This window comes from Phoca vitulina, unplaced genomic scaffold (genome assembly GCF_004348235.1).
Source record: "Phoca vitulina isolate PV1807 unplaced genomic scaffold, GSC_HSeal_1.0 scaffold67, whole genome shotgun sequence".
Lineage (NCBI taxonomy): Eukaryota > Metazoa > Chordata > Mammalia > Carnivora > Phocidae > Phoca > Phoca vitulina.
In genome coordinates, this window is record NW_022589770.1 from 13,492,180 (window position 1) to 13,516,854 (window position 24,675).

A 24,675-nucleotide genomic window follows, 5' to 3' on the forward strand; every position below is an offset into this window, starting at 1 on the left:
GATCTCCTAATAATCAAGGCTCTACAGAGGGTAACTACTAACACTCATGTTAAAAACACGTAAGGTCTCAGCCCCCGACATGGCTTCAAAGTTATTTCAGGGGCTCCTCAGGCCCTCAGGAGTAAGTATTGCCTATTTACAAAATAAATAATGTGTCCCACAAAATATATGCTCTAACATTTTTCCAGCGCATTTGGATGTTTCCAGGAAATATATCTGAGATAGTATTCTTTTACCCAACCAGATTAAAGGATCAGAAATAAAGTCTGGAGAAAGGCTACCCTAAGGGAAGAGATAGTTTTCTGAACCCCCTGGGACCTGACTCTGCTTTCTACCCCCAGATGAGGATGTGGCCTTGCTGACCCTGTATCTGATTCAAGGGCTGATTGCTTGCAAGAATTTCCTTAAATGGAAACGCCCAGACTCTCAAAAGTAAATTTTTCTAGAATGGAGATGTAAACCCTTAATACAGAGGAACTGTATAGTCACAAAATATGACTTTTATTCAGATCCAGCAGCAGCCAACTCCATGCAGACACTGCCACAACTCTGTAGCCCCCCTAGGGAACAAAGTGTAGGAGAAGCACCACCCCCAAGCATTTAGCCTCTGCTCTGCCTGCGTGGTCTCCCCATTCTGATCAGTTTCTGTATCTTTGGCTGATTAAAACTGGAATCGGCAATGGAGGCATCTGTTCTCTCTTCCCACAGATTCAAAACCCCTTGAAGCACTTCAATTAGTATCAGAAATAGATCTAAAACCCCTGCAGATGATGCCTGAACTGGGACTGGTGCATAGACCCTTCTGACGTGGCCAGGCTTGGAAAAAGATCTGGAAAAGGGGGAAGGACAGAAGAGTAAGCTGAAGAAGGCTCAATTTGAGGCAGAAGAGCCTCTGGCCCAAAGTCTGTGGAGGTCACTCTGGGGAGCTTCTGGGGAGAGTGTCAGTGGAACCTCTCCTCTATGCCCTACAGCCAGGGCCAGTGACTAAATAGTAGGGCTGTCCTACCTTCTGCTGTGGGTCCACTCAAGCCCTTTTTCTCCTGACAAAAAGCATGGGGGAGAGCAGCTCTATGCTCGCTGATCCCCACCCTTCCTGTGGAAATGGCTATAGAAGTAGGAGGAAACTAAATGTGGGGTATTAAATAGAGAGCAGAAAAGTTTGAAATAGGATACACTTCATTTTCTTTATAAAATTAAAAAAAATTATGTCTTCACTGGTTTTACCTGATAAAGTGAACGAGAGGAAGATTCATTCCAAATGTAAATATTCTAAAACGTCTGTGCTAAATATTTCTCCTCCCAGGCAAACCTGGTGTTAACTTTCTATCACCTGGGATACATGGACTGAGATCTCAACTAAACATTTCTATCGATGAAAAGGTAAGGGATAAGGGATTTCTTTTATTTACTGTATGTTTGATTGAGGAAGACTGATCAGACTCAGGCCTGAATCACTGTAGTATTTTTTTTTCATCCTTGTTAAGAATTTTTTACTCCAGACCTTTTCTTGGGTTAGAAATCTGTTTTTCAGTATCAGTGCAAAGTCAGCAGGGCGTTTGGAAAATAACTTATGTAGAATAAAAAAAAAAAAAACATACAAACACCAGATAATTGTGCACAAGTCTGAGAAGAGTATCTTGGTCACAGCAAATGTAACTGAACAGAGTGGGAGTTAGCAATATCTAAATTGTTGTAAGAAAAACAACATCCACCAAAACAATTCTACTGTCAATGAAACACAAAGGAACCCAGATCTGGGAGACAGGAAGAGACCAGTCAGATCACTGTTAGATGAGTGTTAGCTAAATTCTGGTTCCCTTCCTTAAAAGATTGGGAGAGAAACTAAAAGTGGACAGAGTTGAGCCACAGAATTGAGCTCCAGACTAAAGGAAAATAAAAAGGAAAAAGAAAGGATGGATTCAATCCATTGCTGAGTTTGATTTGTCAGCCCTGTTGGAGCCAAGGCAACCTCACTGGCATTAGAAGGCTACACTTAGAGCAGGCAAAACTCATAGTTGTAACCTCCTCTGTGAATTCTACCTGACTGCCTTTAATAGAGTTCGTAGTTTCCTTCTTTGGGCTCCCAGGACATTTTATCCTTATCTTTATTTAGCCTATCTTATTATGGTAATAGAGCACAGTAGCTAAGAGCCTGGGCACTGAATCAGGTTGCCCGGTTTCGACCATTCTTTCCCTTACTACCTATGTAATATGTATCAAATTGTAACTTAAATAATCTTTGCCTCAGTTTCCTCATCTGTAAGAGGGGTTAGTAATAGTCCCTATCATAAATGGTACTTTGAAGATTAAATGACATAATACTTGTAAAGCCTTTAAAACACAACTCATGTTATATGTTGAATCAATGTTTATCATCATTTCTTCAAAAAAGTACATCTGCTTACAACAGGTGTGTGAATGAGGGCATGTCAGGAAGAATGTTTAAAGTTGGGCTAAGAAGTTAAAAAAAAATTATGTTTTTATTTCCAGGACACTCCATGGCCCCCTGTATATTGAATTGAAAAGTTTCAAAGCAATCTAACTGAAGTTCTCCATAACTAACCTTTGTGCCTAGATTACTTTTTATCTTTTATTTTATCTTTCTTCAAAGATTTTATTTATTTATTTGACAGAGAGACACACAGCTAGAGAGGGAACACAAGCAGGGGGAGCGGGAGAGGGAGAAGCCTGCTTCCCACGGAGCAGGGAGCCCGATGCGGGGCTCGATCTCAGGACCCTGGGATCATGACCTGAGCCGAAGGCAGACGCTTAACGACTGAGCCACCCAGGCGCCCCTAGATTATTTTTTATGAGCTGGCTAAACAAGTGCTAAGATAAGAAAGGAGAGGTGGGGAGTATGCATGGTCAATCTGTTATCAAACAGTTTATCTCCAATTCCAAAAGTCTTTAAAAATTGGCTTTATTTTCCTTGGTTTCAGTTCATTTAAAAATCTTGGAATGGGGTCACAGCTTTCTACCCTAATCCCATCCTTTCTTCAAAAAAGTTTAAAACGTTTTCAAGCCTGGGGAACTATCCTGAAATGATAACGAAAGGAAGCTGAGAATCAGAAGTTCACCCTCCGGAGAGTAACAGGCTGCAATTAGGAGCTCTGGCATTGGACAAGAGGGTGGTGAGAAGCTGGTGGGCCCTACCACACAGCCCATGAGAAATCAAAAGAATTTTAGACAAAATATCAAAATTTTATGTTTTTCTGAAAATCCTAAAAATGACGGTATCAATGGTGTTATAATACTTAGTGCCCTGTATTTTCATTGCTTTACTGTTCCTTAAAGGAAGATAAGGATTGTTTTGTTTCTTTTTAGAAAAGAGGTGCTTAGGTGATGCTTGAAAGTGGGATTTTCTAGACCTACAAATGTGGAAGCCAATTCCATGACACTGATCCAGTGGTTCAAACAAAAAAAAAAAGAAAACAAAGACTCCTAAAATTTTTATCAGCAACATAATATAAACACGTGTGGTATAACAACCTATGCTGTGACATCAAAAGACATCAAAAGACAAGTTAATGGTAACAGGAAAAAGTGTATTAATAAGCCCTCAAATTAGAACAATATAAAAATAAACTTATTAAAGACAGAAAAAAATTGGACATATCAACATAAACTCTTGATCATTTGAAAAAGAATTGTTTTCCTGCTCTATCACTAATGTGGCCCCCCTGCCAAAGTAGCTGGTGTTGCATGAAAAAAAAAAAAAAACACCCTTCATTTCAAATTTGATTTCTAATAGAGCACCTTTAAAAAAGAACCTGGGCTCCTTGATGCGTTGCTGATTCCATGTTTGAAACAAGGAAATCAAGATGATTTTGCCATTTCTTATTTAAATAAAGCAACAACAGTTTCAAAGATGTCTGGAAGTGGTTTTAAATTAGGAAAATAAAGTCACCTTGAAGAGGCTCCGGGACGCCTGGGGTGGTTCAGTCAGTTAGGCGTCTGCCTTCGGCTCAGGTCAGGATCCCAGGATCCTGGGATCGGGTCCCACGTTGGGCTCCCTGCTCGGGGGGAGCCTGCTTCTTCCTCTGCTTCTCTCTCTGCCCCTCCCCCTGCTCGTGCTTGCTCTCTCTCTCTCTCTCAAATAAATAAATAAAATCTTAAAAAAAAAAAAAAAAAAGAAGAGGCTCCAAATGGTCGAAGTGTGACAGAAGCATCAAGAAGAAAATTACAGTCAATTGGTACCCATTGAATCTATAAGAGGCTATAAACCAAAATGATGCTCAAAAGGGTCAAATAATATAAAGCACAGTCAAGCAAAGTCCTACCTACTGATGTGAATTAAATAAATGCTGCCTGATTACAAAAACATAATCCTATGACCACCCATCGAGGGCCTGAGGGGCACCATATGGTAAAATGCAACATATGGTGAAATGTAATTCTGGTCTTCAAACCAAAATGCCTATTGGAACTAACTGGATTAAAAGCCAGAAAGCACTGGGTGTTATACGCAAACAATGAATCATGGAACACTACATCAAAAACGAATGATGTAATGTATGGTGATTAACATAACATCAAAAAAAAGAAAGCCATAAACCAGAGTCAGGGTAGACTCCAGGAAAACAGGTTTCTAGAACTGTAGAACACTGAAGGGAGATATTCCTCAGGTACCCATCTGGGAACTGAGCCTACCTTCTTCCTCTCGTAGAATATGTGGTCTTCTTGACCTTGATTCTGGCATAAAAATAGGACCCCTTCATGTCTATAAACATTTTATTAAGTGAAAGGCACGGACAATCAGTTTTCCTGAGTACAAACCCCTGTGGTACAGCCATCTATCTGTGGTTTCAGATCCGGCAGTGCCTTACACGGAGGCAACTGCATATGCTCATTAGGGAGAGAGAGCCCAAGGGTTTTGTTAGGCTAGGCTGCATGCACTTCCACTCTCTCTCGTCAAACCATTTCTGCTAGATTTCTATATCCTTGGCTAATTAATTGGAAATTTACAGTGGGAGTGTGTGTTGGGTCTCCCCCGATCAATCCACAATCAACCTGAAACACTGCAGATTCATCATAATGAATTCATATAAAAGTGTTACCAACTTCTGGAAGGTTTTTTTGTCATTATGTGTTTTCTCAAAAACTGATACTGGAAGTATACTATACAATATTCTCCTGTGATTAAGAACTATTCTAGGGTTTAAGTTTAGGAGCTTTGATCATCTACTGTTCCGAATGTTGGTGAGGTGAGAATTATTTTTACATACCAAGGAAAGATTTCATTAAGTTAGTTTTGACAGGTATTTTCACCCTGGTACCATCAAAAGTTAGCTATATAGGAATAGATTAACCAGAAGAGCCACCTTGCTCTGAGCCCTTCACCAAATCCTATGCAATGTGGGTCCCTGTCCTGAGCCTCGCATAGTGATGGCACAAGAGGAATTGTACTGAAGCTTGCCTGGGGAGCTGGCCTGAAGACATAGGCTGAGAAAAAAAAGTAAGTGCTGAACAAGGTCTCAAGTTCTATTACAAGGATGAGTGCCAGAATAAGACATGGAGGATGGCTAGGAAGGTAGAATAACAAAAGACAAGAGGACCTCTGAGAGTAGGAGGTGCTAATATGGGAGCCAACATAATGGAACTACCTTCCATTATCCACATCAATAACACTGCCTTGGAATAAGGGGCACATGTGAAATAGCTGACACACCCTTGACATAAAGATGCTCAATAAATACTATTCTTTTTCTTTTCCACTAATCCCATTCATCAGCATTAGAGAACTATTGTAACAAATTTATACCAAGCAGCTTCAATGGGTGGCCAAGTGCTAGTTGAAGAGAGAAAATATTAATTAAACCTAGTTAAAAAAAACTAACTAAAATAATGACCTAGTTTAAAAATTTAGTTAAAATAACATTGAATAAAATAATACACAAAATAGTAGGAAAAAATTTGTCCACTAAGGTGTTTTCTCTATAAAAGTTCTTCTTTGAATAGGTGTCTATCTCCATGTTAGTAGCCACAGCCCAGAAAACTATGAAAGAGATAAATTTCTCCAATGTCATATTTTTCGAGAGGAGAGGGCATTGAGATAAAAATGATGTACCTCAAATAAGATACTTTTATTAAAAAGCGCTTTGTTCATTGCAATGAACTAATGTATAAAGTGCAAGTGATTCTAGTGTTCTGACACTGTGTATATGGAATATTCTAATCTAATACGAAGGTTCACTGAAGTAATTTGCCCCCGAAAAAAGATCTGTGCATGCCATCTTCTCTCCTCCACTGCCCTCCATTATTCAGGTGTCTCTTCCATTGAACACCCTCTAGTTTACTCAGGTGTGAGGAGACAGACCCTGTGGTAGCTGTACTTTGCAGGAAGTATATAATTTATGAGTAGCTCATTATTTGCTTTGGAGAAGGAATATGTTTTCAAGGCTCATACTTTCAAAACCATTTTACTATTTATTGTGTTCTTTAGTTTTTCTTTTTCCTTAAAAACATCTATGCAACATCCACATAAGTGGTTAGGAATACATCCAATGGAACCTTCTGAAACAGAGCCAGGAAATAGGTCACACTGAATCGTGGCAAAGGGTGGGTGGTCAAGTATCACAACACTACAACATAAACACACGTGCACACATACACATGCACACACAAATGAAATCTTACATTTGAAAGATAGCAGGTGCCAGCAAAAAGTATGCTTGACAAAAACACTGAAAAATACATATAAAAATTTAGATTAAAATAACAGGGATTAGCTGTGCACTTTCTGTAACATATTTCTATCTTCTAAGACTTTGGAAGCCAAGTATTTTTTTCAAATACCACCTTTAAAAAAAAAAAAAAAGAAGATCTATTTATTTGGGTGGGGGGAAGACAGCACGTGGCAGGGAGAGGCAGAGAGAGAGAATCCCAAGCTGACTCCATGCTGAATGTGGAGCCTGTCACTGGGCTCAATCTCATGACCTGAGCCGAAACCAAGAGTCAGATGCTTAACCGACTGTGTCATCCAAGCACCCCTTAAATACCACCTTTTCAGTTAAAAGGGTGCTTACTGTCTAATGGAAGAATGCATTATAATAAATCAGATGAGATTTTTACACTATTATCAGAATGAGTTTATGCTCAAAGCCCATTGAAAAAGCTAGTTAGAATATTTTTGGCATTAAAGGAAGAGTAGAAGTTGCCTTAAAATGGTCCTTTTGGTGCAAAAAACCAAATTATTGGGAGAAATGAAAAAAAAAAAGAAACAAAAACCCTAACGTGAGTAAAAATGTAGATCCTATTGAAGCAACTTCATTTCACCAGAACTATGCAGGCATCCTCTATTCTGTAAAATGACTGGTTAGGCTGCCAAGTTTGCCTGAATTTTATTTTATAGTTTTCACTGCTATGATTCAGCAATTGCCCACTACCTCCAAATAATCAGGTATGGTGAAAATATAGCCAAACTATAGTTCCAGCTCTTGAGAGTATAACCCCTGGTATATACAGTTTACACAAAGAGAAATACTAGAATTAATTTGAATTTTTTTATGCTTGAAAAGTAAAGCATATTTAATGCAATAGGGGCAATTCACAATGCTCTTAACCAAAGTTATCAGATTTTATGAATTCCTTCTGGTTAGCTGTCAAACATTTTGGGGAAGAAGCCATACTTGAAGTCCAACTTAAGAATAATGGATAAGTAACAGCTATCAGGAATATATTTTGGAAATCCAGTATTTACAGTGCTTCCCACCAGAGAACTTTGCCAAGGCAATTTACAAACACTAAAATTTTACCTTCATAAGGAAAAACTACCATTTAATATAAATTATACGATGTTTCCCCATGTTTGACAAAGTGTACCAAACTTAAAGTGGATCCATAGAGGACAGTGAGTAGATGTTCTTTTCAGTCATCATTTATGAAACAATTAGTAACATAAACCTGACTGAACCACACGTCATAGTTAGAAGGAATGACATCCTGATTAAACATATGGATCTTGGTTTAATAGTAACTTTAATATAATCATTTAGTAACCACAGAGCTTTGGAATATTAAAATAAGAATGTGTGATCCCAAGCAAAGCTTCAAATGAACACCTCTAGCTCCATTCAAGGCTTGGAGTTTGGAATTCAACAAATAATGGAGAATGGGCTGAAAAAGCATTTACATTCCAGCACCTGTTGCTCATTAACTGAATCCACCTGGGCAAGGAATTGAACCTTTTTGTACTTGGGTTTCTTATCCTTGAAGCAGGGATACTACTACTCATGAGGCCCAGTTCACACAGAATTGTAGCACCAAAGCCAGCAGCAGCAGCAGTAGCGGTAAACGAGAGAGTAATAATACAACTTCTGTTTTCTGAGGGCTCATCCTGTGCCATGGGCTGAAAACAAGAGAGTGAGACAGGCAAGCCTTTGTTTGTAGACAGGGAAGCTGAGGCTCCGAGATAAGAACTCGCACAAGGTTGCACATGTGTTGCTGGCAAAGTCCAAGTGTGAACACAAACTACTCTGACTTGGGAGGTCATGATCTGGTTCACATCTCAAAATGCGTTCCCACGTGTCATCTAATGAGGTAATGCTATTGACCGCACGTTGTAAATGGCAAAGCACCACCGTAATGCAATGTGTTATTACTGTAGTTTTTTAAAAAGGTGCTAAAATGTATTTTCTGCTGAATATATAATACTATTCTTAGCAAAAGCCCATCAGTTCAAGAAACTAAGGAAAAAGCATGAATGAATATGCAACTTGTCACCTAAAACATGGAAAGTAAAACAGATGTGACAGTTGGTGATGTCATCTCATACATTTGTGCATTCACACACAACCGAACAAAGTCCCAACCCACAAACATCAAGTATCTCTCAAGACACCAACAGAAGTTGCTGGAATCATTAAAAAGCCAGGAGATTTGTTGTGTATGGGTCATGGTTCCCCAAGCCCTTACTGACAACCTGGCAGGCTGCTCACAGGAGGTTATTAGAGACATAGGACAAGTATGTTAGGCTGCAAATAGTCTGTGGCCAAGCCTCCCAGGGATAACAAAGGGCAGCAAGTTAGCAAAGCTGCCCCTTGTTGGCAGCCCAAAACAATTACAGTGAACTGGAAAAGTAACAAAGGCATATCAACCATCTCCACACTGTCCTAATTTTTCTGAGCATTTAAAACAAATGAAAGATTCCATTTGCCAACAACAGGTAAACTAATTTATGGTTAAATTCACATGTTATTTACTTGCAAACACTCTTTGCCCAGAAAAAGGTTCAGTCCTGAGTAAAATAGAAAAGGCAGAAAAAGTGACCTCTATACTTCTCTTCTACATTTCTGCTTTTCTGAAATTGTCCTCACTACTCCTAGAGCCTCCATGATGCACCTAGCTTATCCCACCTCAGGTGGCAAGGCCCCAGATATTTGTGACCACCCGCCCCCTTCCCTTTACTGTGTTACTGCTCTTTGTTTCTTCTAGAAGAGATGAAATAAAACCTGAAGGCCAAGATGTACAGGTATGTGGATCAGGACACTAATGAGTCCTGGGCAAATACTAGTAAATAATAATGTACAATCCCTGCCCTTAAGGAACTCACAGCCTGGACATGTCAACAATGAGTAACATTACAGAGTGGAGCATGCTAGCCCTAGGAAGTGTACAGGAGGGAATTCGTATGCAGTCTTGGCATCAGGGAAGGAAGGGAAGGCCTTACCACGTTTGGGTTGACCTTATGTCGAAAGCATGTGATGTTCACCACGTACGGCCAATCATCAGGCTCCATCAGCACCCCAGCAGCATGAGCACACGTGACATGGAAGGAGGCTGGGCAGCGGCCATAGGAACACTGGATACAGGCTCCAGAGACCTTCTTAACCCGGTATCTGCAGAAGATGCATTTCTGGAGGGTTAAAACAAAGACGAACATCAATTCCAACTGTAACTCAGCCGATTTCCACACTTCATAGAACAATAGCTATTAGAGAGGCAGAAAACTGATTACATCAACAAGTCTTGACCCTGCAGGGGCCCTAGTGGTGAGAGCAACTGTGACAATGTAAGTTGTGTATTTTTAATGAAACACACTGCTATAGTCACATACTACCAAACATATATTGAAATACTTCCTGTGGTTAGGAAAGCCAAACCCTTTTGCATATGCTTCTCCAGGCACAGTGAGGAAAGCCCCCAAGGGTGCTCCTGTAAATCACCCATGAATGCTTAAGTTACTTCTCTTTTACCTCCTGCATGGCAGGACTTTTGGTACATCAAGAGATAGAATATGGGTTTGGAAGATAGGTACCTACTCTCCTAAATTAGATGAGATCTTCAGAAATAACCCCAAACAGCACAGAGATGGTCTTAGTTTTCTATTTATAAGGAACTGTAAAGTGTTAACGGTCCAATGTGGAAACTAGGGGCTCAAGTGTTTAATAATACAAATCTGAACCCTTCATGACTGATAAAAAATATGCTTCCCAAAGTGAGAAAATTGAAAATCACCCCAAAGGGCATAATTTTGTTGAGTATCTATAGCTGACTATGCCTGGTGAAGAGAGGATGAAAATAAAAACAGCAATAATGATTACCACAATCTAAAAATTAAATTTCATACAATTAGCCCTAGACATTTTCAATATATTTTTGCTTCACTAAATGTACAATTAGTGAATACTTGAAGGTTAGAAAAAAACGGTCGTAGAACAACATAAGGTAGGTTCAGAAAGCAGAAGAAAGAGAATGATAAAAAGCTTGACTTTTCGTTCCTAAGGATGAAAAAGGTCTGCAATCTGATCAAATACTGGTGCAGCTGCTCCTCTTTTATAGGTACATTTTCCTTCCTGGAACAGAAAAGGTACTTAAACTCAATGCCTTTTGGGGATCATAATATTTTATCACAGACCTGTAAGAATCAATGTGCACTTAACTTCTAACTCTTCCTCGCCCTTACATCAGATCAGCAACTTTAGTCTTATAGATTCTGTACCTTAATCTTGCCCTGATCTCTCCCTGCCCATCTATACCAACTGCCACTGCCTCTGCCCATGGTACCCAGCATAGTAATATCCTCCTAACTGGTCTTTTATTTTATTCCATTTCGATTCATCTTCCCCAGGCCTGCCAGAGTGATCTCTTTACAACATAAATCCAATGTCAGTCTCCTGCTTAAATGACCTTCAGTGGGTTCTCCTTATCTCCAAAACATTCCAGAAAAAAAGGAAAAGGGGTAGCATGAGATAGAAGAGGCTTATAATAGACCCTTATAGTCCATCTGAGCAATCTTATTTCTCACTAGTCCCCATAAGGGCCCCACACTCCAGGCATTTATCTGCTCTCCCTATATATCTGGATTCAATGTACAATTAAGTATTTTTAAGTGGGAGTTAAGGATGTGGCTTAGTTGATTAAGAAACTACACACGTACTGACACACAGAACCACAGAACTGAAATAAGACCCATTATAATCTGAATAAAAGTATTACTTTCTTGGTATCTTGGCAATTTTTAAAAAGACTTTATCTATTTATTTATTTGAGAGAGAGAGAGAGAGAGAGCACAAGCAGGGGGAGGGGCAGAGGGAGAAGCAGACTCCCTGCTGAGTAGGGAAGCCTGATGAGGGGGAGGGAGGGACCCCCAGACCCTGGGATCATGACCTGAGCTGAAGGCAGCCGCTTAACTGACTAAGCCACCCAGGTGCTCTCAACAATTCTTGTTATCAGTTTCAATACATTCTTGGTAATTCCTGGCATTCTAATATTTTTTGCCAATTCCAATTTTTTGAAATGTGATGGTAGATATAATAGCAAAAACTCATATCAGGAGCCCCAGGCATAATCAGACAATCTTTTAAGAGCCTAATCATACTACCTGGAAGTCAGCATTTGACTAAGTTCAGATATTGACAGATATGAAAGGAAAAATGGTTTCCCATTTCCCTAATTAATTCTAAGAGTAGGAAAGAGTATTATGACTTAAGCTAGTTAATGAATTGGTAACTCCAACCTCTTCCACCATTAACTGCCTCATTAAACAGAGGCCCTCCAGAAAAGGCAAAAGAAACAGAGATTATACACTTAAGCCAGTGAGGATTCAATCCTTGGAATCTAGTAAGGGAAGGGCTCTCCTTTTCAAGGAAGACGAGAGGTGGTCATTTCTAAGGATATAACCAGTATCCTTACAAAGTCAACCTAACTGCAGACTACTATAATTTGATGCTTTGGAAGATGTTTATTCATAGAGTTGGGAAGTTTGACTTTTAAGTCAAATCTCCTCAGGTTTTTGAGGAGATAGAGAAATACATAAAACCGAGTAGGTGAGCCATTCTGTATCTTATAGTACAGTCTGTGTTGTATTTCCAAACCCCATTTTCACTTGCTTGCTACTAAACCAGTTGATCTGTAACCTGGATGAAACATCTGTGGCAATCTGACACCTACATATGTCTGGGCTACAGAACTTAATTCAGCAGGGCAAAGAAAAGGACAAACAGACAGTTCTTAAGAATGTTACAATGGAATAAGCACTATGAAAGAAATAGAGACAAGGTGCTATGTGGAACCCAAATGAGTGGTGCAATGAGTTATGCTTGGAGGCACGACAGGGAAGAAGGCCTTCAGGAAACACATGGCTGATTGGATCAAGATGGTGGACTCAGCCTGTGCTATAACTTTCCCAGCTCTAACCCCTAAGTAAAGATAAAGGGAAAAGAGTGAAAATATAATAGTACTGGCTACCAAGAAAAGGTACAACTAATCCCAGGGAGCAGATCCCCAGCAAACGGTTATTAGTAGGTATCTCTGAGGGGATAGTTTTGGCAAGGCCAATGCCAAGAGTGGAAGCAAATACCTAAAAGACAAGCTACCCACTGCTGGACCAGCCCATGGCCCATCCTGCCCCAAACATCATCAGCAGGTGAAGTAATCCTATCTGATCTGAATCAGAGTCCTATGATCTGCCTCATCATTCACCAGCAAGCCAAGTGGATTCTCATTTGAGCTGAGGAAAGAAAAAGTGCACCCATGATGCACAACTAAAATACAATCAGGTACTTTAAAAATCACAAACATTTGAGGGAAAACAAAAATAAATGAGAGGTGCTATGATTACTCAATAGAAGAATATCTGACCTAAGGAGTCAGGTAAGTGGAAGCACAAGATGAGTTAAAAAGAGGTACAGTATATATTATGACAGAAATTCCAAAATATATCCCATCAATTAGGAAAAAAGTAACAACTACATAGCTAAGAAATTCAAAATATCAGTCAAAAAGAATCAAGATGTGCTGAATATTAGATTGTATCCTATTGAAGATCAAATTAGCAACTGGAAGATGGAACCTAGAGATTGTACAGAACCTAGAAGAAAATTAAAAAAAAAAAGAAAACAGAACATAAATGCTAAGCAATATGGAAAAGAGATCCAGATGTTCTATTATCTTTCTAAAAGGCATCTTACAGGAATTAAAAAAAGAGAAAAGTACAGAAATTTTCCAGATCTATAAAAAAGCCCAACAAGTAGGATTAATTTTAAAAAACAAATCACCTACACACATCTTAGATCTCAAAATAAAAAGAAAAATCCCCAAATCTTCCAGAGAACAAAAGAGAAAAATCAGATTACCATCAGATCTCTAATTTGCAACAGTGAATGCTAACAGACAATGAAACAATGTCTTCAGTTTCCAGAGGAAAATTAAATTTGGTCTATATTCAGCCTAATTATCATTCAAATGTGAGGGCGAACATAAAGACTTTTTCTTTTCTTTTTCATATACAAAGATGAGAAGTATGTGTGAAGCAAAGAGCAACCAAAATGCTAAATATGTAGATAAGTCTAAATGAATATTGACTTTATAAACAATAATAGTAATGTCTTCTGGGTTTCAAATATAGAGAATATGAACAGATAACAACTGAAGCATATAAGGAAGAAGTGGTAAAAGACATTTAAAATGTTCTAATGTTCTTGAATTGTCTGGGAAAGGGGTAAAAGTACCAATTAACTAATAGTGTGAAAAACAAAACAGAATAAGGAAAAATAATGAATTCAAACAAAGACACAAAAGGAAGGAAATAGAAGCAGAACAAACAGGAGCAAAGGGAAAGAACATTGTAAGTTGGCAGAACTAAACCCAAATATGCCAGTATGTTATGTGTAAACAGACCAGGGATAGCAAACTTTTTCTTAAAGTGCCAGATAATAAATATTTTAGGCTAGTATGGTATAGAGTCCCAGTTGCAACCACTCAACTCTGCCACTGTAGCACAAAAGCAGCCATAGATAATCTGCAAATGATGACTGTCATTGTGTTCCAATAAAACTTTATTTGTAACAGCAAGCACATACCTTAGTTCACTGACCCTTGCTATAGGCCTTGGGCACATATTTGAAGTTAGTATAATAGAATTAATATTTAAGAATGATCACTCTAACTCTCAATGATAAAGAACAAACAGGGTTGATGGAGGGAGGTGGGTGGAGATGGGCTAAATAGATGATGGGTATTAAGAAGGGCACTTGTTATGATGAGCACTGGGTGTTGTATGCAAGTGACGAATCACCGAATTCTACTCCAGAAAACAATATTGCACTGTATGTTAACTACCTAAAATTTAAATTAAAAAAAAAAAAGAAAGAATGATCACTCTATCAGCAAGATGGATCGAGGTGGGAAAACAAACTATTAGGAAGCCACAGAAATATTGAGGCACAGGATGATGAGGACTTGGATTAGGGAAATAGCTATTGGGAAGAAGGTAAATTTTGAGTTTTTTATTCTTGTTGCCCTTTATTGATAGAGATTTTATGCCTTCCTCTAAACAGAGCTGCTCCCTTAAGATCAGGGTTGGACAGTCTGTCTTCTGTAGGAAAGAACCTCTCTAGCAGTGGCCTTAGTGTGAAAATGGGTAGGGGGTAGGGGCAACACCAATTCTAGAGGGACAGGGATAGTAGGGAGTGTGTGAACAGCAAGATTATCAGGCATTTAAAAGCAGAAAAAGTTCAGAAAGATAGGGTCATCCTTCCTGCAATTCACAGAGGTGCCAGTGTGCCCCTGGGAAAAGGATGAGGAGCCAACTGGTGGATGATGGTTAATGAAGGCTTTGAGAAGTTAAATAAGGCAGCCTAGAGGACCATCATTTTGGATGCTTTAGAACGAAGTCCGGGCGGGGCTGCCATTCAGGGAGGCCAACGCAGCACTGCAGGAAAACACTAGCACAGATGACACTGGAGAGACTTTAAAGTGTCCTTTACCTTTATGGTTCCCTAGGAAGGATGCCTGGGATGTAACAGCTACTCAGTTAATGTTTGCTCAATTAAACTGAATCCGAGCAAGTAGGTCAGGGTGGATATGGATCAGGGATATGAGAGTAGATATGGGCCTGCTCATATGTTTCCTCAACAGTAAAAAAAAAAAAAAAAAAGCCCTCATTATAGAACTATGCCACAGGGATATTAGAGCAGGTCAGAGTCACAGGGAGTCCTGCTTAAAACACAGATTGCTGGGGCGCCTGGGTGGCTCAGTCGGTTAAGCGGCTGCCTTTGGCTCAGGTCATGATCCCAGGGTCCTGGGATCAAGCCCCGCATCGGGCTCCCTGCTCAGCGGGAAGCCTGCTTCTCCCTCTCCCACTCCCCCTGCTTGTGTTCCCTCTCTCGCTGTGTCTCTCTCTGTCAAATAAATAAATAAAATCTTTAGAAGAAAAAAAAATTTATAAAAAAACAGATTGCTGGCCCCACCCCCAGAGTTTCAGTGTGCCGGGCTAGGGCCACTGAATTTGCATTTCTAACAAGTTCCCAATGGTGCTGATGCTGTTGATCCAGGGATCACACTTTGAGAACCAAGGGCTGAGGGTTAAAGAGTTAAAGGATGTCAATTATTCTGAGAGCCTGTAGGATAACGCAATTCAGGAAGTACAATGATTTTTCATCTATTCTTCTGTGTCAAGGGCTGAGAGAATCCTCGGGCGGGTATGATTTATAGAGTACTGTACTTTCTTGGGGGACTGGATTTCCATACTTATTCCAATGGCATAGGCCATTAAGGCTCCTAATGGATTGAGGAATTAATGAAGTATCTGGCAATGAGGCTTTGTGTATCATTAGATTCCTTGAGCACACTGCTTGGCAAAGGGCATCAAGAAATGATGAGCTGTGAAGGAGTTGGAAGTTCAAAGCACATCCCATCCCCCCTTTTTTTCTTTTAATATTATTTGTAGTATGATTTTACTGTTGTTTCAACAATGTTATGATTCTTTTTCCTTCCATAAATAGGCAGGTAATTCCAAAACAGGCACAAGGCTTTTTAATCAGTGTTTCCCTATCAGACAAGTAACAAGCTAATGATAATGATATATTAGCTAATTCCCTTTTTCTTTTGCTCTCTCAAGACACTTTTCCCAAGCACTAAACAGCAAACTAACATTCCCAATTGAAAGAGGGAATAATGTTAAGACTCAATGGATAACCCTATTGTTGAGGCTGAAACTTGCATTTTACTCCAAGACCTTGAACACAGGTTTTAAAGGAGAACTTTCCCACTCTCTTTCAATTCTACCTGTAAAATTTATGTTCTGTTCATCAGTATTAAGCCAATCACTTGGGTGCTAATACTGGCCAGCACTGGAGGAATACTGAGATGACGCAGTCTGAGTTGTACAGCAGAGAGCTCCCAGTCCAGGGGAGGAGACAGACATGTAAACACCTTAGCCAGAAGGAAGAGCAGGATGCAACCGCTGTCATGTGAGAGCAAGATTCAGAAGGAGCAGAGAGAGGAGTAGAATGATACCAAGAGAAATCAGTTTACCCAGACAGCTCAAGAGCAGTTGGGGAAGGAGGGGAGAAGGAACATGGGAAACCGAGACCCGCCGTGGACGGACACTACAGGATTGGGCTGCTTTTGTGGGAGGCAGCAATTAATATGCAGACTCACACCACACAGAATTGTCTGATCTCAGCCATCTATCATATTACATTATTTCATAGCAGACACTATGAAATGGTACAGTAAAACTCAATTCTGAATACTCATGCATCAGCTCATAATGTAAGTCCTGTGTTTCCTCCTTATGGAAAGTTATTTCTACACTTCAAGTTCAGAGCATTAAAATATATGGCCTATGGTGTCAAGCATGTTGAATTAAATTCTTATTTATGATATGTATCAGAAGCCATTTATCTCATTGCTTGTTGTTTGGTGAGATTCACCCCACAAAAAATGAGAAGCTAAGAAAAAGTCAAGTAGCAGGATAAAGAGGAAAGGGCACAGGAATGAGCTCAGCCAGGCCAAGAGACAGAGCTAGAAAAATGCGCAGAGGTGGTAGGGACCAGGTCAAAGGCTACACTTATTCAAAACAAGGCTAGGCAGTCATTGTTGGCCCTGAGTAATGTTAAATAAGAAGCACAAAAGAATTCTAGAACTGGAAAAGCCACTGCAGTTCAGACACAGACTGACAAATTAACAAATGACTCTTAAAAAGTACCATGTCAACAGCCCAGTCACACTTTTTATTTTCGATCAGAAGATACACCACAGGGAAGCTCATCAAATAGGAATCCTTCTGGAAGCACCTTTTAATCCCAGCACCAGAACACTGACTACATATAGCAGGTGCTCAATAAATATTTAGTGACTAAATGAATGATTGTTTCCTTATTATATATCATGTGCTAATTCATTATTTCAGCCATTCAATATCTATGAAATATCTTTCATATAAAAGGCATTTTGCAAAATGTGAAAGGAGATATAAAAATGAAACAGATACCATCTGTGTATCCAACCAGATTATCCAACCAACTGGGTGGCTCAGTTGGTTAAGCCACTGCCTTCGGCTCAGGTCATGATCCTGGAGTCCCGGGATCGAGTCCCGCATCGGGCTCCCTGCTCAGCAGGGAGTCTGCTTCTCCCTCTGACCCTCCCCCTTCTCATGCTCTCTCTCTCTATCTCATTCTCTCTCTCAAATAAATAAACAAAATCTTTAAAAAAAAAAAAAAGAATAGCTGTAACAAAAGCTTTGCAGTGGTCATCACAATAATCAAGATGAAGTGCTACTGGATTTAGGAGAGAGGGCTGGAGAACCAAGGTGAGACCAACATGTGTGCCTCAGCTGGTTACCTTCCTCCAACCCAGCACCTTCCACCATTCTTCTACTGAGAAGTCTCGAAGAGGGGCAAGAGAGGATGAATTTCGTGACAGCCACTCAAGGGACACCCCATACAGGACAAGAAAGCAGGTATGATTCTGCTTGGATGGCTCAGGTCATGTAGCAGCAGAGCTTAGGCAGGGACCTGTGCACCCCTCTGAACTGAGGGCACAAGTCACTGAGTCCAGGCACCACTGGGTCAGTTCCATCAGGCTGGCTCTAGGGAACTTGTAATAAAGTAAAAATGGGGTTTCTCCCCAGTCAGAAGTTTCCTGTAATTTATTTCTTGGAGTTTACAGACAACATGCAATGCTTTTGCACCAGGTCAGACACTGCCTTAGAGAGTGTTGGGGACACGCTGCACACTGGCTGAGCCTGCAAGGGCAGGGATATAGGGTCTGCCCCATGGGTCAGAGGAGCTGCCAGCGGGGTTCAGAGAACTAGGGAAGCCAGCAAGAGCAGGCGGATGCTGTGCTCACTCGCCTTGGAAGGAGCAGCAGGTCTCAGCCAGTGCACACGCAGCAGCATGAGGAAAGAGGAAGGACATTCTACAATAGATGTAACAAAGCTCAGAGGTGGAAAAACATGAGGCAGATTTGAGTGCAGAAGTGTGAGCAAAACTAAGGAATGACAGGCTAGAAAGTCTCAGAAATCTTGGATGGTACCTGACACGAATCTCACCTTCACTTGCCAGGATGAGAGACTGTTGAAGGCTTAGTAGTGGTGACTAATTTTTAGATGGAAAAACAGAACTGCTATTTTATTACAATTTTCTGAGTGACTTAGGTTTAAACCTCAGGCAATCAAGCAACTCTCCAGACGAGCCGATCCAGAAAATCAGAATAACCCTGAACGCTTATTGTTCAGGCATGGCTCTTTGCTTGTCCATCTTCTGCTCCTCCAGGGTTGGACAAATTCTACTCATCTTGTTATCGAAGGTTCCTGGCACAGTGTACAAACACAGTGTCTGGGAGTACCCTGACCAAGCGCCACGCTTCTCTGACTTGCCTACATGTGTTTCGTCATAGTTGGAAGCATGGACTGGGAAGTCAGACAGACCCGGCTTTGAATGCTAGCTTGGCACAGGTACAACACAAGGGGAAGCCACAGAAGGTGGGGGGGCCTGAACATAAAAAAGTGAAGAGAAGGTCTCCTGGGGGAAACAGGCTAGCCTCTGAATGCTTCCTGCCTTCCTTTTCCACCCTCCCTCAACAGAAAACAGAGCTTCCCCTCTGCACTTACTACCTGGGCTGTGCAGAAAACCCAGACATAAAAGCAGCATTTGCAAATAAATTAAAGGCAACATCACAATCTCATGTTGAAAGAGGCACTTCACTGATAGTATATAGCAGCATTTGCTGAATCACAAAATAGGCAATGTTACCTATGCCGAGAAAAATCAATCACTTATCATTTCTACTTCTCTAACAGCCTGTTTGGGTTCCATCCTTCATTTCAAGTTTATTTCAAATTTAAAGGGCGAAAGGGGCATACAATTACAGCATACAGAGAGCTTTAGAACAAATCTTATTCTGAGTACTTATTAAGCGTCACTAAACATCTTTCAGTGGATAGGTGGGAAAAGCAAGCCTCCTAAATCACAAACTAAACATTCTCTAAGTACTCCTGTATTTGCATTTTTATTTCTTTTTATGTTAATATTAAAGACCACCTGTTTCCTAGAGGAAATTACATTATTTGAGATTATTGTTTACAAGAGATCAAACAGGAATTCTTAGTCTCCCTGAATAAAGCATTTACTTGAACTCAAAATTACTGAATTATTTACTTACAATTTTTTAAAAGACCCTCTGCCCTTTTGGTACAAGTAGGCCCTGCTGAAGTCACTGATATGTGCTCTCTACCCTATTAAAAAAACCCCAGATTTGTAAAGTTACTTATAACTTAGCTGGATTTCTAAACTGTATTGTTTTTACATCTCTCTGAATTAATGTTCGAAATGACAGTATTTTAACCATTTAATCCTCAGAACTGAATTTAAAAAGAAACACAATTGTCCTATTTCACATGATTTCGGAAGGCTGGCTTATAAAGCTTTCCACTGCCCCAAGGACAGTCCTCCCCCACCCCAAGAAACTTTATTTATTATGAATATCAGATATGATTTGGAACTGGCATTATCAAATCAACGACTATAAAACATTTTCTATTTATTTCTGGCCTCAAGGCTGAAGGCCTAAAGCTATTTGACCAAAAAATAAATAAAACAAAGACAGAGACTAATTATCCTTAGCAGTATTTGTTTTGAGACAATGCAGATATCCAACCCCATCAAAGGCTGCAGTGTTGTTTTGTTCAATGTTTTTTAGAGAGGTGTGTATGGTTTCTTAAATCTCTGTTTTCTGTGTATTTATTGAAATTGCATTCATTGGTGAGGTCTGCGATGGAACAATAAAATCATCTCCCATTCGCTAATCTGCAATGAGGGAACTGGGTCCCACAAATCAGGTTCTAAGTACCTATTTCTTATCCAACTTCCCACATGTGGTTTTTAACAGTTTAAATGAACATTTATATACACTCCTACTGCATATACTTACCTTGGTGAATGGTACTTATTCGAGTGGTCGGGAAAAAGACACATATAGAAGCCTCATCATTTTTCTTTGAAGGCTACACAAGGTGCTGTACTGGGACATGCTTCCTTTCCGAGCACCAGAAGCTGTCCCAAGGCTCCCGCATACCTCTGACCCTTATTAGAGACTGTCACCCATGAAGTGTTCTGTCTGTGGCCTGCTCCAACCTCTTTGCCTCTTGTCTTTCAATTACACCGGTCTCAGACCACAGTGAGAAAATTTATGTTAAGTTAAAATACCCTGGCAACATGTCTCCAAACAACCTGAGGAAGCAGTGATGAAAAGCTATGAAGTCAGTGAATGCACGGCAGACGTGTCTCAGGTGACCTTTCAGAGGAAGAACCTCGGCAGAGGTGTCTCAGGTGACCTTTCAGAGGAAGAACCTCTCCAGCAGAGACAACTGTGGTCCTGAAAAGAGCTGATTTAAGGTGTGAACACAGACTGTCCAGTCCAGAGCCCATCCTGTCTTCTGCAGCCCCCTAACCCACTGCTTTGCTCTGTTCAGGCTTCTATGATAGTTGCTTCAGGAGAAAAATCACCTAACAGTGACTCTGAGGATTGTCTTCTAGAATAGACAAATTTAGGATTTCCAATCTCCAGTGGCCCTTAGGGTCACTTAGAAATTCTTTCTATCTTTCCCAATTTGGGAAGTGGACAAAAGGCAGCAAAACAGGCTCTCATCAAGGGTTGGGACTGAATCCTAACGCTGACCCCAATGTGGCCTTGCATTGGCGTTACCAATCAGGGATATGGCTTCTGGATTATTTAGGTAGACTTCCTTTGAGGGACAGTGAATGATCTATTTGTGGGTAATTTCTCCAAACTTAGTTGCTACATTGGTCAAGTAATGACCACAATAGCAACTATTCCTCTTGAAAGTGTTCTCAGGGTTAAAGGAAATAACATATATAAAAAGTTTTGCACAGTACCTGAGACATAATAAGAACTAAGCAATGCTGCCTCATCTGTTCCAAAACCTTACCTCTCTCCGACCCCAGCCCAACTCCTCACATTCTAAAGACAACTGAGCCTCTTCCTTCACCCAGACAATAGGGACCATCAGGCATGACATTCCTCAACTCTCCTGCCCTCCACTCCACCTTCAGATCCACAATTCCAAAATATTTACGCTCAGAAATTAAGTTAACTATGACTTTGTCACATCTTGTTATGTAATACATTGGTAGTAAAGCACATGTTACCATATCATGAGTTAATTTTAAAGCTATTTTAGTAAGTGTACTTCAACATTGTCTCCTATATAATCTGGGGTATTTTATTTTAAATACTTAAAAACATTTTTCTGAAAAGAGATCTATAAGCTCTACCAAAAACTGCCAAAGGAGTCCATGGAACAAAAGAGTTAAGAACTCCTGACACAGAACAATTAAAAATGTCTACAATCACTAGGAACACAGTGATTACAACCATGCATACAAATGAACAGAATTTCAATGAATAAGCAAAAATGAGGAATATCATGTTTAGGTTAGTGGAATCCTGGGTTTTTCTTTTTTTTAAGATTGCTGTTTTATTGTTTTTACAATAATAACACAAAAAGGATAGGATATGAACCATAATACCTTTCGAGCTATTTTTTCCTCTCCTATCATTTCAGAATCGGAACTAGCTGACTTGCTCCCACAATGAACCAAAGACACCTCGTACTATCCTCAGTTTCCCTGTCTTTGCAACTAGCCATGAACAGGTCATTAAAAAAAGGTGTAGCTGCAATGGAGGAGTAAGTCAATTCCAAAAATGCAGAATTTCTTCATGAAAATGACAATACCTTATCTACATTGTGTACAATATTTTTCTTTTGTGAAAAATTGGCTGACAACTTCAAACAGATGTTAGACCAGCCCAACAATGAACTCTTCAGCCAAAGGCTGAGAACATTAGCTTCTGTAAAAGTTCATTTTGATTAAAAGTAAATATTTTTCAGGGACGCCTGAGTGGCTCAGTCAGTTGAACGGCTGCCTTCAGCTCAGGTCATGATCCCAGGGTCCTGGGATCAAGCCCTGCATCAGGCTTCCCACTCAGCGGGAAGCCTGCTTCTCCCTCTCCCACTCCCCCTGCTTGTGTTCCCTCTCTTGCTGTGTCTCTGTGAAATAAATAAAATCTTTAAAAAAAAAAAAAAAGTAAAAATTTTTCAGATGCTAGGCCACATCTTAGTTATCCTTGGCATGGCTCTTATAATGAGTGTTTCATTCTCCCTCCATTTCTTAATGGATTTCTCAATATTTAAAAATTCCATTTCTGTGAGATCCTTTTAAACAGAACAATGAATTACCCACACAAATGCGTGAAAGAATGTATTCATACTCTAAAAGACATTCACTGCTTATACTATGGTTCATTGGCAATCGTAGAACTAAAGCATGGTCTTCTATCACTCACATTACTTTTTTAAAAGATGAAGATAATCCAATTCACCCTGGAATGCACACACTTCCATTTCTCTCGTGTGTACACCTATATAGAAAGAGAGAGCCCCTTTGCTGCTCCGTGCAACAGGAGTCCATCAAGCTTCAAGGTAGTAAAATATAAACTGCTTTTGTCTCAATGTACGTACATATATGTTTTAGTGCTACAATTCTGAGGCCAAAGTGGTACTTTTCAATGGTAAGTTACAAAGGAAAAACATTTTTCTTTGGAATCCTTTTCACGGGCCCTGATCAAATTAATGCAAAATAAGGAAACAGAAGAGTGCAAGCCCTCCATTTTTTTGCAATAAAGTAAGCTTTGGGGCTCATAATGCTTGCTGGTATTTGAGCAATTTCGAACCTCTTAACCCCTACCTGCCAGAGTAGAGGCACTGGTGGGGGCTAGAGTTCGAGTTCCAGCTTTCCCATTAAGGAGTGTTCCTGAGTGAGCTCCCCTGTACCTCTAAGCCGCAGTTTCTACAGCTACACTTAGCAGGATCACTGTGGGGATTAATGGGATAATGGGTACAAGTGCTCTCTAAACATAAAAGGTTACAAACATGGCCACTGTTACTATTTTCTTTAAAAGATGGGGGGGCGGGGGAGAAACAGAATGTGATAATACATTAGTTCCTTTCAGGTTGCCAAAGCAAAAGGCACAAGCGCTTGGGTATATGACACAAATGGGGCAGAAAATCAAATCACACTGTTTATCAGGGGAGTGTACCATCAAGGGACAAAAAGACTGTGATTTTTAAACAAATCTTCACAAAGAATATAGCAGCATTTGCTGAGCCTGTGGCTGGAGCCCTACGGCAGGACAAGCATCAACAACTCTTCTCAAACTAATCTGTAGTCAGGCCCCTTGTTGGGCCTGGCCTCACTCAGTGCCATGTTTTATTTTTTTCTGCCAACATCTTCCCAGCTGTGAGCTGATATGTTCATTCTTCAGTCCTAGCTTCCCATTTCAATGGCAGGTGTGATGACCACATCTTAACTCTTTATCACCAGTGTATGTTTTTCAGATTTATTTTTATGAACCGGGAGGAGGGGAGAGGCACTCCTTATCAGATTCAGGGTTTGTATCCAGGACTTTAAAGTATTCTCATTTTTTTCTGCTATAGCCGTGTTTAGTAAACTATTTTTTTAAGCAGGGTTACTAAAATCATGTATCTATTTATGTATGTATCTATCATTCATCAAAATATAGGCAGCTAGATATCTGGGCTCATAGACCCTTGTTCAAGTATAGGGAGCATGTATTCCTCCTTTCTTCTAGAAGGGAAAAACTCTTTCTTTAAATGATTTTACGTTTTTCAGTTAAACAAAACAAAACATCTATATTCGTAGGGTAGAAAAATTATTCTATTCTATTCTTAGACTTGTGTGAAGTTTGGCAAAGTGTCACACAGGGTTTTCCTATTTCTCTCAGGTGGATTCAGGTTTATATTAGGTTAAAGCCATTCCCAGGAAAGTGACAGACTGAAAGTTTCTATTGAAAACCATATTTTTCCCAGGGAAGAAAGAGTCACCTGTTCAGGTCCACTTGAAATATTCA

General features: G+C 40.0%; 1 protein-coding gene across 11 annotated transcripts in view; it reads right to left on the reverse strand.

Moving 5' to 3' along the window:
• Positions 1-24,675, reverse strand: part of KDM4C (lysine demethylase 4C) — a 478,025-nt gene that overhangs the window by 70,124 nt on the left and 383,226 nt on the right. For all 11 annotated transcript variants that reach the window (XM_032392299.1, XM_032392301.1, XM_032392300.1 and 8 more), the window contains one exon: positions 9,668-9,853. In XM_032392299.1, coding sequence (XP_032248190.1) covers positions 9,668-9,853 — 186 coding nt within the window. The remainder of the gene's footprint in view (positions 1-9,667; positions 9,854-24,675) is intronic.